Genomic DNA, 13,539 nt, shown 5'->3' on the forward strand with positions numbered 1-13,539 from the left:
TAATTGTGTTTATTTAAGATATATATATATATTACTGATGCTAACACTTTATAGACATTAAAATACACATAGACAATTGGACTTGTAAACCGAGCTTTAGAGATTTCTGTTGGTTACGAATAAGTTACAGGTTGTCCACTCATTCCTTCAAAGGCACCTAAAAATATGGCAGCCTCACTTTGCAAGGAAAGCTGGTGGCAGCCCTGATCCCACCTAAGTCTCTTAACCTATTCGTTTCAACAGGGGATTGCTAATAACTGTTCAAACAAATAGGTGCATTTCTTTATTTGTAACAGACATTCACTGCTTTTAGGATATAGCTTTCTGCAAACTCCAAGTTTGTTGGGAAAAAAAAGTAAAAAGCGATGCACAGATATCTGCAAAAAATGGAATCCAGGCAGACCTGTGCATCATAGCAACCCAAAATGGCATCCAGCATTAACTCAGTGGTGCTGGCCAAAAGCACCCTGAGGAGGAGAAGGAGTCAGTAGCAAGGGGATGAATGTCAATGGGAGAAAAAGCAAAGAAATGACTGTTGTTGGCCAATGACATGACATTATTTCTAGAGTAACACAGAAGTGATGTCATCCCTCTCTAGGTACTGGCTAAAACTCTATGGTAAAATCATGGAGTTTCTGGCCATTTCTACCTAGTGAGGACAGACATCCCCTTCAGGGAAAGCCCAGAAGTGATGCCAGTCCTCTCCAGGAATCACTGTAAACTCTATGGATTTACTATAGAGTTTCAGCCAATTCCTAGACAGGTGTGATGTCATCTGGGTGAAAAGCCAGAAGTGACATCACACTGAAGGCCACCCCCTGGGTCCCCACTCTCCTTGTCTCCTGTTGGTTGCCAGGCTGGGTCTGGCAATCCTGAACAAGTGGCAGAGGGGAGTGGGGAGGGAAGGGAAGGGGGAAGCAGAAGAGGAGACAGCAGGAAGGGTATGGGGAATGAAACAATTTGCCGTATAGTGCAGGGTATAAATTCAATAAATAATAATAATAACAAGTAGCAAGAGGGAGGTGGGAAAGGAAGGGGAAGAGCAGGCAGTAAAGAGATGGGAGGGAGAGGCACAAGGGGGGGGGAAGAAATGGACTAAGCAGTGATGGGAAGTTGGAGGTAGGGATAGAACCAGCAAGAGGATTCGAGCCAGAAGGTCAGGATGAGATTTCTCATTTGCTTTGAGTCCTCCTTGCTAGGATTGCCACCCCCTGGGGACAGTAAGCAAGGTCTGGCCCATGGACACAGGCCCCCCTGGACTTCTTTGCTTCACCGGGAGCAAGGGATGGAGGCGGGTAGTAAAACCCTCCAGAGATATAAGCAAATTCCTAGAGCATCATAATGTCACCGCTGAGGACAAACTAGAAGTGATGTCATGATGTTGCATACCATCATGCAACATCACTGCCCGCCCACCAAAAGCTGCTGCTAGTTGCCAATGCTCAGATGACAACCTGTGCCTTTGCCGATTTCCGCATGTGTTGCAAACCCAATTATGGGTTTCCAACAAAAGATAAAAGTTATTCCTTTTCAGTCATACTCAAGGGTTCATTGATGCTGATTGAGGAGAAAAGGAAATTTTAGATTACCGTTTTGAAGGAGGAGAAGCTGGCCTCCAAAGAATGCTAAACTGAAGTCATTAAATCAGAATTTGTTAGAGAAGGGTCAGTGGCTCAGAGGGAGTGCCCCTGCATTGCCCGCAGAAGGTCCCATTTCCATCCGTAGCATCTCCACATGTAAAGGATCATGTCTGAGGAAAGGCCCTTCTCTGCCAGCAAGTAGTAATGGCTCAGAGCAGACTTTACCTGAGCTAGATGGATTAATGATCTGACTCGAAATAAGTCAATTCCAAATGTTTTATTCTTTTATTGCCCCTGTTCCATTTATTTCTGGAAAGTTACTTCTAGGGTTGCCAACCTCCTGATGGAGGTGGGGTTTCCACACTTTCTGGTCCCTAAAGAGCCTCATCGTGTGTGGGGTGCTTTAGCATTTGGGTTAAAACTTTATGGTAACCATAGAGGGTTTTTTTTACCCAAATGCTAGAATGTCCCCTGCACAACGTGCCTGGTGCGATGACCTCACTTCTAGGTGATATCATTGCAGAGTGTGCACTTTGCGCGTGCAAAGTCTCCAGGAGCTGGGCTGGAGCTCCCCCTGGGACCCAGGTAAGACCTAACAACCCTAGTTATTTCTGTTAGGTCCAATTCACATGACCTTTTGCCGTATGATAAATGTGAACAATTTATTTACTTCATTTATATGCTACTTTTCTCCCTAGTGGGGTCCCAGAATGCCTTACAACATTCTCCCTCCGAAGGACAGCAGTAATGTAGCATAGAGTGACCAGATCACAGCTTTACTGTGGGCCTTCTCAAATGCAAACTGGAGCCAATCTACATCTTGAGGCAAACAACATTCCATGCCAGAGACCAGCAACTGGGTCTGCTGATCAATGTGTGTGTTTTTTTACTCTGGTGAAACAAGGAAAGAGCATGGAAGCAAATTTAAAGGACTGTCAACACATGAGAAGCATAATCAAACTCAAGCAAAGCACTTTTAAGAGCTATTGATTTCAGTGGGGGAATGTTAAAGCTCCCTCACTGAAGATCTGTAAGGTCCTTAATGCTGGTTGGCTCATGTCCAACGTATGTAGAACATCTGAGCTGGCCAGAGATCTTAGTGGCTTAAAGGAGTACTCACCTGCCAGTGGAAACCATCACATGGCAGTAAAATTAGGGATTGTTAAAAAAAGAGAAAAAGTGGGGGACCCACAAAACGTGTGTGGGGGGAATCCAACTCCTCCCATCGCCATCCATCATGACTCCCTTAGGGCCCAGCCACAGAGGTAGTGGTGTCTGAGAGCCGCTCCAAGCCCAGAGGGGCTGCTGGGCTCTGCCACCACTGCAGCTGGGCTCGGAGTGGCTCTTGAGCTCCACCGCCGCTGTGGCTGTACTTGGAGTGGCTCCTGGACTTCACTGCAGCCATGGCCAAGCTTGCTGGCAGCTCCTGAGCTCCGCCACCTCCATGGCCAGGACAGCTCCTGGGCCCCACTGCGGCCATGACAAAGCCTGCCAGTAGTTCCCAGGCTCCACTGTCATGGCCCAGCCCACTGGTAGTTTTCAGGCTCCACTGCCATGGCCAGGCCCACTAGTGAAGGAGAGATGAAGAAGAGATTGGATTTATACCCTGCCCTTCACTACCCAAAGGTGTCTCCGAGCGGCTTACAAACTCCTTTCCCTTCCCCTCCCCACAACAGACAGGTAGGTGGGGCTGAGAGAACTCTGACAGAAACTGCTCTTTTTTCAAGAACAGCAAGTGGAGGAGTGGGGAATCAAACCCGGTTCTCCCAGATTAGAGTCCGCACACTTAACCACTGCACCAAACTGGCCACTGCTGCTGCAGCAGCAAGCACTGGGCCCTTCTCCAGCTGCTCAACATTTAATTCAGAGGGATTTAAACCCTCCAATAATTTTTTTTTTAACTTTTCAGATTTTTCTGCAAACCTAGGCGTCTCCCAAGTTTCCAGAAAAATCTGTTTGGGGGTAAGTGTGGCCCCAATCCGTGGGTTTAGCTATCTGCAGATGGGGCCACACTTGGGAAAGAGAGACATAGATGTTGAAAGAGGAGACAACAGTTTTATATGAACAATGACCATCGGTGTGGTCCTTGCATGCAACAGAGTGTGCTTCCTTAAGAGACATGTTCCATGTAACAGGGGTGTTTTATGACATTAAGAAGATGTGTCAGGACCATTTCCTGACAATTCTGCATTCCCTAAACAGACTGAGCAGAAAGATAAAAAGAATCAAGCTGTATTGTGGGGAAATGAGAATCTAGTTCTAAAGTTTGGGGGGCCTACAAAAAGGTCTCTATAACAGAAGATTGTTCTCATACTGAGAAAGGTGGAAATATAGAGAATCAGGGACTTCTTAATATTTAGCATTTCTATAGTGCATGCAGTTGCTCTCATACATTATCCTGTCATTAAAAGGAAGGACAGAGGGACAACTCAGAAACATAGCATCAAAGCAGGGACATTCCTCACACTGAGACACACTTCTTTTGCTACCCTGGAACTATATGGGCAGACATGTCCAAAGCTATGGGTTGAGGAATTTTTAAGCTTTCCGTAATGCGGTTGTGTGATTTATTGGCATGAGTATTGCTTTCTCTACTTTGTCATCACATTTCTGAAGAAGGAAGTGAAAGTATTTGGTTCTGTCTCACACGCTCTGCAGTTCTCAGTAACTCCAGTCTCACTGTGACTATCCAACACCTTCTGCAGTTCAGCAACCAACCCAGGAGCTGGATTTTACAACGTTCACAACATCTTCCTTTTCTTTGTCATATTTATAGGCTTTAGGTCCCAGAAAGAAATAAATGAATCCTAAAAAAAAGAAAGGAAGGAAATGAAAAACTGCACCTACTAAACCAACAGTGTAGGGTCAGTGAAATCCCCAGCCACCTTTGTGTGGTCGTATCATTTGTTCTGTTTCCACCTACCAGTTTTACTGATTTATTAATACACAATTGCCAGACTATCTGGTTATAAAACAGTAATTTAAAAACTAGGAAGAGATACAGGAGCCTCAGGAGAAAGAGAACTCTATAATTCTACTGAGTTTTGGCCGAGTTTTTTGCATCTGCCAAATATTTGATACCCATCAAACATTCCGTGGCACAGAACCCTGAGCAAGGACTCATGAGAAGATATTGTCAGTGATATCCTTGCTTCTAGCTCCACTGACTTCAATGGACTTGGAAGGGTATAACCCTGTTTGGGATGGCAATTGGACTATCCATAGGGTATTGAAAACAGATCAGCCAATATCATAATATCCCCAGCCACCTTTGTGTGGTCGTATCATTTGTTCTGTTTCCACCTACCAGTTTTACTGATTTATTAATACACAATTGCCAGACTATCTGGTTATAAAACAGTAATTTAAAAACTAGGAAGAGATACAGGAGCCGCAGGAGAAAGGGAATTCTATAATTCTACTGAGTTTTGGCTGGGTTTTTTGCATCTGCCAAAGATTTGATACCCATCAAACATTCTGTGGCACAGAACCCTGAACAAGGACTCATGAGAAGATATTGTCAGTGATATCCTTGCTTCTAGCTCCACTGACTTCAATGGACTTGGAAGGGTATAACCCTGCTTGGGATGGCAATTGGACTATCCATAGGGGATTGAAAACAGATCAGCCAATATCATAATGCCCCTATATAAATCAATGGTGCGACCTCATTTGGAATACTGTGTGCAGTTCTGGTCACCACACCTTAAAAAGGATATTATAGCTTTGGGAAAAGTGCAGAAAAGGGCAACTCGAATGATAAAAGGGTTGGAACACTTTCCCTATGAGGAAAGGTTAAAGCGCTTAGGGCTCTTTAGCTTGGAGAAAAGACGACTGAGGGGTGACATGATCGAGGTTTATAAGATTATGCATGGGAAAGAGCAGGTAAAGAAAGAGGTACTTTTCTCCCTTTCTCACAATACAAGAACCCGTGGGCACTCCATGAAATTGCTGAGCGGTCGGGTTAGAACGGATAAAAGGAAGTACTTCTTCACCCAAAGAGTGATTAACACATGGAATTCACTGCCACAGTAGGTGGTGGCGGCTACAAGCATGGACGGCTTCAAAAGGGAATTAAATAAGCATATGGAGCAGAGGTCCATCAGTGGCTATTAGCCACAAGGTATAGATAGGGGCTCTGGGGCAAGTGATGCTCTGTCATCTTGGTGCTTGGGGGGGTCAACAGTGGGAGGGCTTCTAATGTCCTGGCCCCACTGGTGGATCTCCTGATGGCACTGGTATTTCTGGCCACTGTGTGATACAGAGTGTTGGACTGGATGGGCCTTTGGCCTGATCCAACATTGACGTCTCTTATGTTCTTATGTAAAGCAGCTGGTTCTGAGGTCAGAGTCCATTTTAATTGTAGGCAGGGTGGAATGTGCACTGTGGAACATCCATTTGGCATCTTTACCTGCTTTGCCCTATAATATAAGAACGAAATGACTTGGAGGAATGAGTGTCTCCACGTGCAAAATACTCACCGTTCACCTCCACTGCCGCATCTATTCTGCCATTGATTCCAGAAAATTCATCCTCAGTGCTCCTTGGGAAGTCCTTCTCCATTGCTCTTTTGGCTTCATCAAAGCTTTTAAGAGAGAGGGGCATCACTGAGGGGAATTTACTGTCTCTATACAAGTGGGTTGGTTCCAGTGACTCCCTCTTCATCCAGTGAAGGAATCCTTCATGGAAGAGTGTGATAGGTTCCAGCGTGGTGGAAAGGAAGCCACTGGATCCAAGCCATTTATCAATATACTTTGACACACATTTAAGATATTGGCGCAATACCCAAGATCTTGCTGGAACTGCAGTCACATTTTTCACTGATTCATAAGTACTCTTGAGCAGGCATACAGATTGCTGGTTGGATGAGACCAATTTTGGTCTCTGGCTGTAAATGTATAAGACCACAGGTCGGACCAAGGGTCTAGCTTGTCTAGCATTCTGTTTCCCACAGTGGTTAGTCAGATGCTTCTGAATACCCACGTCCAGTAGAAAGGAAGTGATAATCATCCCTGTTGGTTGAGCTCAGCATCTGATATTCAAAGGTGCAGAGATATTTTTACTTCACTATCATGGCTAATAGTGGTCCATGGGCCTTTTCGCCACAGCATTGCCTTAATCCTTATCTAAAGCCCTCTAAGCCAGTGGCCATTACCAGATTTTGTGGCAATACCACCAGCTGTGTTCTGTAAAGAAACCCTTGCAAGCAGTCATTTGTGTGTGGGCGGAGGAGTGAATTTCTCAGTTCTTCCTTGTTGGTCTCCAGCAGGTCCTCTGTGTTCCACTTTGCTTGTCTTATGGTTGCCTTTGAGGAATTCTATAATTAGTTTTGGAATCTGAACATGCCCACTTCCTTCTGTTTGTTTGCATTCCCCTGCAGGCAGGCTGCTTCTCTGGCCAAACTACCCAAGCTACTGTTTGGGATGGCATCATGGCATGGTCAAGAGGATCCCAATGCAGTGCAGGGGCTCAGCTTGCCCTTGGCCATCAGCTGCACAGGAAGAGGAAATCAGGGTGACAAAAGATGTCAAACTAACCCCGTTTGCAATCCAGTATTTCACTGGATTGGGCCTTTAAAAAAAAGTTAATGGAAAGCTCAGCAAATTACAATTAGGATGCTAATGTTTAATAGCAAGCATATTGGGATGCTATGGAGTAGTGTTATGTTTCTTAGCTGCCATCCTGTTTTATTTGGATGGTTGTTGGTTGGTTTTTTTTTTGGTATTTTTGTATTTGTGTGTGTATGTGTGTGTCTGCACCTGGAAGTCATGTCGACCTCTGGTGACTGACTCCTACTGAGGGCCTGGAGGATATTCAGAGAGGTGGCTCAATAAAGCCTGCCCCTGTCCTTTCAACATGGTATTCCAAGGAGGTCTCCCATCCAAGTACTTGCCAGAGTCAACCCTGCTTAGCTTCCGAGATCTGATGAGATCGGGCTTAACTGAACTATCCAGGTCAGGGTTATTTGGGTGGTTTTTAATTATATAGTCACCTGTGTTTTGTGTCTGTTGTGAGCTGCTCTGAGCCCATCATGAGATAGAGCAGGATATAAGTGCAATAAATAAATAAATAAATAAATATTTTAAAGATTATCATAAATTCACTGCTGAGAAATTCATGCAGAGGTAGAAAACACGTGGCTTTAACACCAGGGTAATTCAGAGGCCAGACAGGTTTTATAGCTTCACCCCAGGTGTCCTGATCCAAGCCCTGTTAAACAGTTCCAATGAGACTCCTTCAGTGTAACTTTAGGGTCTGTACACGTGTAAAAACGGGAGGGGGGGGAGCATGTGGGAGGAACTACACAAAATTTATCAGCAATTGCGTTTTTTGCTCTTATGTAATTAATTTAACGGTTTGCTCTTATTTAATGATGCTGTCATGTACATGGTTGCACCAATTTTTGTTTTAACTGAATCTGCCAAGTGGTTGGTAGACAGCTTGGAGACTCGGTTTCACTGGACTTTGTTAAGAAGAGAAGCTTGCCCATTATATCAGCTTTGGCTAAACCGAGGTTTGGATGTGTGTGTAAAGTGCCATCGAGTTGCAACCAGTGTTCCCTCTAAGATGAGTTTGTGTGAGCTAGCTCACAGTTTTTCAAACCTCCAGCTCACACTTTTTGTCTTGGCTCAGGAAGAACAGCTTCAGAGCAAACTAATTTATGCAGTAGCCAAATCGCTCACTCACAACTTTAATGCCAGGAGCTCACAAAGTAGAATTTTTGCTCACAAGACTCCACAGCTTAGAGGGAGCATTGGTCGCAACTGACTTATGATGACCACAACAAGGGAACTATCAAGGCAAGTGAGAAGCAGAGGTAGTTTGCCACTGCCTTCCTCTGCATAGTCGTCCTTGGTGGTCACCCTTCCAATTACCAACCCTGCTTAGCTTCTGAGATCTGATAAGATTGGGCTGTGCTATGCCTCCTTCCTTCCCGAGGTCTGGATACTCTGGAAAAATTCAGATAAGGTGTTGGCAGATTAGGCATTTCCCTGCTTTCTCCAAGCTACCTGAAGAAACTCCTCTTTGGAAGATCAGGAGAACCTTGAAAATAATATTTATCGCAGAAGTGGGGGGGGACAATGATGGGAAATTCCTTCCCCTCGACTCCACTCTTAAGAAACTGATGAAAAGGAGAAAAAAATGGTCTCCATAGTCACACTCAAGGATTTTCCCCTAGTCTCTATGGTCTTCACCACAAAAATTAAGGAACACTCCTAGAGCATCAACTGGAAGTAACACCACATCCTCCCCAAACTCCACCCTCCCCAGGCACTGCACCTTATTTCGCCTGAGCAGTTTTAGGAACTCTACTGCAGCCTCTCTCCATCTTGTGGCACATTTATTTCTGAGGTACTCTTGATTTTCAGAGAGGTGTATTGGCACAAATAACAGGCTATGAAAGGAAGGCAAAGACTCAAGAATCACCCTGCCAACACCTCCTGTAAGCTCTTCTGGTGGATCCAACTCAGAGCCGCCAGTCTACTGCCAATCATGTTTTAATGACTGACCCGAGTTCTCCTGTTATCTATTTTTAGTAAGAGGCAATGATAAAGCAACCTGTAGAATTCCTCTCCTACAAAGAAGAGTGTCTTCCTTTCATCCTTCAGATAGACAGCTGCATCTATGTGCTGCACATTCCTGGGAAACCCAAAATCTGCAATGGTCCGAGGGGGCCCCTGAATCTGGAACCCGCGAGTTGCCCAGTAGTGAGGTCCTGGCAGACAGAAAAAAATAATAATACATTAGCTGGACGTGCATTTGTAGCTTGAATTTCCTTGTGTGTGTAGTCTAGTTTGTCGTAAACATTTTAAAACAATTTAATCCCTAGTTGAGTTGGGCAGTGGAGGCTTGAATCCAAATTAGCTTTTCTGCAGGCACAAGGGCAGACTCTGTGGAATTCTACCTCACTCCCTCCCCTTGTTAAACTCCACCTTCCCGAGGGTCCGTCCTAACATGGACCTGGCAACCCTTTGTAAGAGAAGCAAACTCCTTACTGAGTTTCCAGGAGGTTATAAAACCTCCCCTTTTCAATGAGTTCCCCCCCATAATTTCGCTGTCTATACTTCGGCAGGCTTTCAAGAGGGTTCGACGAAAGAGGTGTTTTCATTGGACTCTTACGAAAGTGTTCTGAACTTTGAACAATGTTATATGTAAATATTGTTGTTTTATTGGTTTTGCATTTATTAATTACTATCCGTTAGCTGGAAATAGAGGCCCTAAAGCTCATAAATAGATAGAGGGATGAATATACGACTGGTGAGATAAATTTGGCCTAGCGGTTCATAAAACAGGCTTCAGCTATGAATACCCACTGCTCTAAACTGAGCGATGGTGCAAATAGGTAACGACTGTAGCATGTGCCCTTGCTAAAGTTGGGACTGGCACACAGCAAGGGCCAAGCGAAGAGGGTTGCCAACAGGCCAGCAGGAAAATATCCCGCCCCTTTAATAAATGGGCGGAAATGGGCGCTGAATCTTTTCATGGGAAAATCCCATTAAGCCTTTATTGATGGGGGAAGGACATTTTTCCCCCCACCAGGCAGCTGACAACCCTATAAAATGGAGATGACCAGGGGGGCATCTTTTGCAGGCCTTTCCCATTCAAACACGGCGGGGTTATGACTTAACAATAAAATGGGCTTTGAAGTCTCTCCCTGCCCCAAGATTTACCTATTTACTTCCAGTCATTCCAGCCACTTCCTTCTCATCTCTGATACACGAGGCAGCAAGAGCAATGGACAGAAGGGAGACTAGGACGGGGCCAGTTAGAGTTGCCATCCTCCAGGCAGGGCCTGGAGATCCCCTGGAGTTACAACTGATCTCCAGGCTACACAGATCAGTTCCCCTGGAGAAAACAGCTCCTCTGGAGGGTGTCATTTTAGCCTATAGAAGTCTTTCCCTTCCCTTCCCGTCCCCTCCCGAAACCCCACCCTTCCCAGGCTCCACCCCCAAATCTCCAGAAATTTCCCAACCTGAAGTTGACAATCCCAGGGTTGGTGCACCTCTCCTTCCCCATCACACTGCACTTCTAATTGTGTGTATTACACTGATGTCGAGTTAGGGTTGCCAAGTCTATCTTCGCCGGGAGCGGGGGGCTCCCGGCCGGCGTCTTGTGCGTGTGCACGCACGTCACCCAGAAGTGACAGGAGGACACCAGGCATGCTGGGGGCGGGGCCACAGCCATACAAGGGAAAACCATAGAGTTTTCCCTTGTATGGCCATGGCCCCGCCCCCAGCATGCCCGGCGTGCCCACGTCACTTCCGGGTGACGTGTACGTTGGGGTGGAGTTCCCCCCGGGGCCCGATCCGGCGGCACCGGGGAACGTGCCTCTGGGGTGGGGTTTTCCCCGCCCCCCCAGGGGGACTTGGGATCCCTATGTTGAGTTGCAGCCAACTTATGGTGACCCTATAGGGTTTTCAAGGCAAGGGACATTCAGAAGTGGTTTGCCATTGCCTGCCTCTGTGTAGCGACCCTGGACTTCCTTGGTGGTCTCCCATCCAAATACCAGCCAGGGCTGACTCTGCTTAACTTCCAAAATCTGACAAGATTGGGCTAGCTTGCGCTATCCAGGGGAGGGCATTATTGAGGTGCAAAGTCCAGTCCACTGGCTGTATTGTGTTATTTTTATTTCATTGTTCATTAATCGTGTAATCCAGTTTTACCGTAATGCTTATCGCATTGCTTTTATAACCCTGTAATCCACCTTGAGGCTGCTTGAGGCTCAATGATACAGATGTACAATAAACAAATAAAAAAATCATATGTGAATGTGAAAATAAAATCATATGTGTGCCATCATCATTTCTAATGTGGCCCTTGGTAGCCTTGTGAAAATCTTGCTTATTTCTCATCTATTAATAAAAATAGCAGCCATAATAGACTTTCTTAAAGTGTTGTTGAATAAGGATAAAGTATCTCAGTAAATGGTATATGCTTGAGGCCAACACTGAATGGATGAATAATCTTTGTCATAATTGGGTTTTTTGGACTAAACGTCAGTCAGACCACAAAAGTAAACAAACCCTTGAAAAAATAAGCAACTCCTCTCTCAGGTACTTCATAGGCAGCATCTACGTTTGATTGTGATGGAGAGAGGCCGCACGCTTTTTAGTTGAGCTTGTCTCCTCCAGAAGATCCTATTGAGAAGAAAAGAAGGAAGAAGACTCAAAATTAAATGAACAAAGCACTTCACAAGACAGCTTAGAACAGTAAAAATCACTCAGTACTAGCTGGCCAGCCCACTAAGGCCTGTTGGGATTATTATTATTTTTTTTTAAAAAAATGGCTCTGTGCAGGTAGCACAAGTTACTTCTCGGTATTCACCAGAAGTGATGTCATGTTGCCTGTGTGATGACAAAATGATGCTCTAGGATCCTAGAACCATTGAGTTTTTGGCAGTTCTTAGACAGTACTGACATCACTTCTAGGTTTCCCCCTGGAAGTGACACCAGTCCTCTCTAGGAATCTATGGTTTTATCAGAGAGTTTTCTATTCCTAGAGATGACTGATGTCATTGCCAGCAAACATCCAGAGGTTAATGTCATGACTCTCTACATATTACCAAAAACTCTATGGTAAAACTTTAGAGTTTTTGGCAATTCCAAGAGAAGCCTAATGTCACTTCAGTGTTTCCACAGAAATGATGTCATGCCATCGCCAACAGCATTTTTTTCTTTATTCCACTGGCCACTGGAATTCCAGCAGGAACATGGTAGTTCTATATACATTTGAGGTAAGCAGACAATCTATGAGCTGGTCCCCACACCTGCTGGATTCCATTCCCAGACCAGATCACCTGAAGACTTCTGAGATCAACCTACTGGATCCACCACCAATCCTGTTTTTGTGTCTGTTCTAAGGCCCTGTGCAGGTACCAGAATATCTGAATTCAAGAAGTGGAAATTTGCTTCTAACCCAAAGATATCCTTGTTTGTCATTATCAAGCCATAACTACTTACTAAATGAAACCATGTTTATGCATAAGGGAGGGTGCATGAGGACAACTTTCCAAATAGCCTTGTCTGCCTGCAGGTACAAGGTATATACTTATGCTGCCAATTGGTAAACATGCATGTGAGCATTAATTCCTGCTTTCTCCTTCAAAATGCCTGGGAGAAATTTCCAAGAATTCCAATAGCAAAGAATACAAAAATGCAAACTTCACAATGGATAGAAGCAGGGGTGTCAAACATAAGGCCCAAGGGCCAGAACTGGCCTGTCCAGGGCTCTTATGCAGCCTGCGAGCCATTGGTGCAAGGAAGGGAAGAGAACACTGCTTGGGGAGAGGAGTGGGTGGAGCCACTCCAGTTGTGGCTTCAGTGCAGCAGAACAACCTCATCTGCAGCAGTCAAGCAACATGGGAGCATCTGCCCAGCGCTGCATCACTGGCTCTCCAGTCCAGCCATGTGGGTTTTCCTCTACACCCCCTCCCAGTCCATGGGGCCTTGCAGTGAGGATACACCAACTCAGAGCTTACAAGCTGCTGTCCTTTATACAGTTTAAATCTCCGGTACCTGGAATTATGTTTTATGGTACACATGGCCCGGCCCCACAAAGTGACATTTATGTCAGATCTGGCCCTCATAACAATCGAGTTCAACACCTCTGGGATAGAGTGTGTGTCATTGGTCCTACTGCCCCCTTATCACTGTTTCATACCCTTCTTTCCCGGGTACCGTAATAAACAGATCCGATAAACCAGTCAACAGTGAGACTTGGCATTCAGGCTGGTTCTGATTGGACCATCTGGGCGACAGAATCAGTGACCCAACAAGTGACACTTCTTATGAGAGAGAAGAGCAAAAACAGCTACAGAAGAACCATGGCTGAGAGCAGAACTGAATTAGACCAACACTTTGTCACATGGGCACATTCGTTACAGAAAATGAAACGTGCTGTTCTCAATGCAAATTCGATCAACTGGAACTCTTACCTGTCCTTGAAGAAAAGAAGCTCT

General features: G+C 45.2%; 1 protein-coding gene across 1 annotated transcript in view; it reads right to left on the bottom strand.

Annotated features, from left to right (window-relative positions):
* Positions 1-4,286: 4,286 nt before the first annotated feature.
* Positions 4,287-13,539, bottom strand: part of LOC107119157 (matrix metalloproteinase-20-like) — a 25,174-nt gene continuing 15,921 nt past the window's right edge. The window contains 6 exon segments of the mRNA XM_015421609.1: positions 4,287-4,387; positions 6,062-6,165; positions 9,141-9,297; positions 11,606-11,664; positions 11,666-11,719; positions 13,516-13,537. Of these exon segments, the coding sequence (XP_015277095.1) occupies positions 4,287-4,387; positions 6,062-6,165; positions 9,141-9,297; positions 11,606-11,664; positions 11,666-11,719; positions 13,516-13,537 (497 nt within the window).

This window comes from Gekko japonicus, unplaced genomic scaffold, assembly GCF_001447785.1.
Source record: "Gekko japonicus isolate JY-2015 unplaced genomic scaffold, Gekko_japonicus_V1.1 scaffold1654, whole genome shotgun sequence".
Taxonomy (NCBI): Eukaryota; Metazoa; Chordata; class Lepidosauria; order Squamata; family Gekkonidae; genus Gekko; species Gekko japonicus.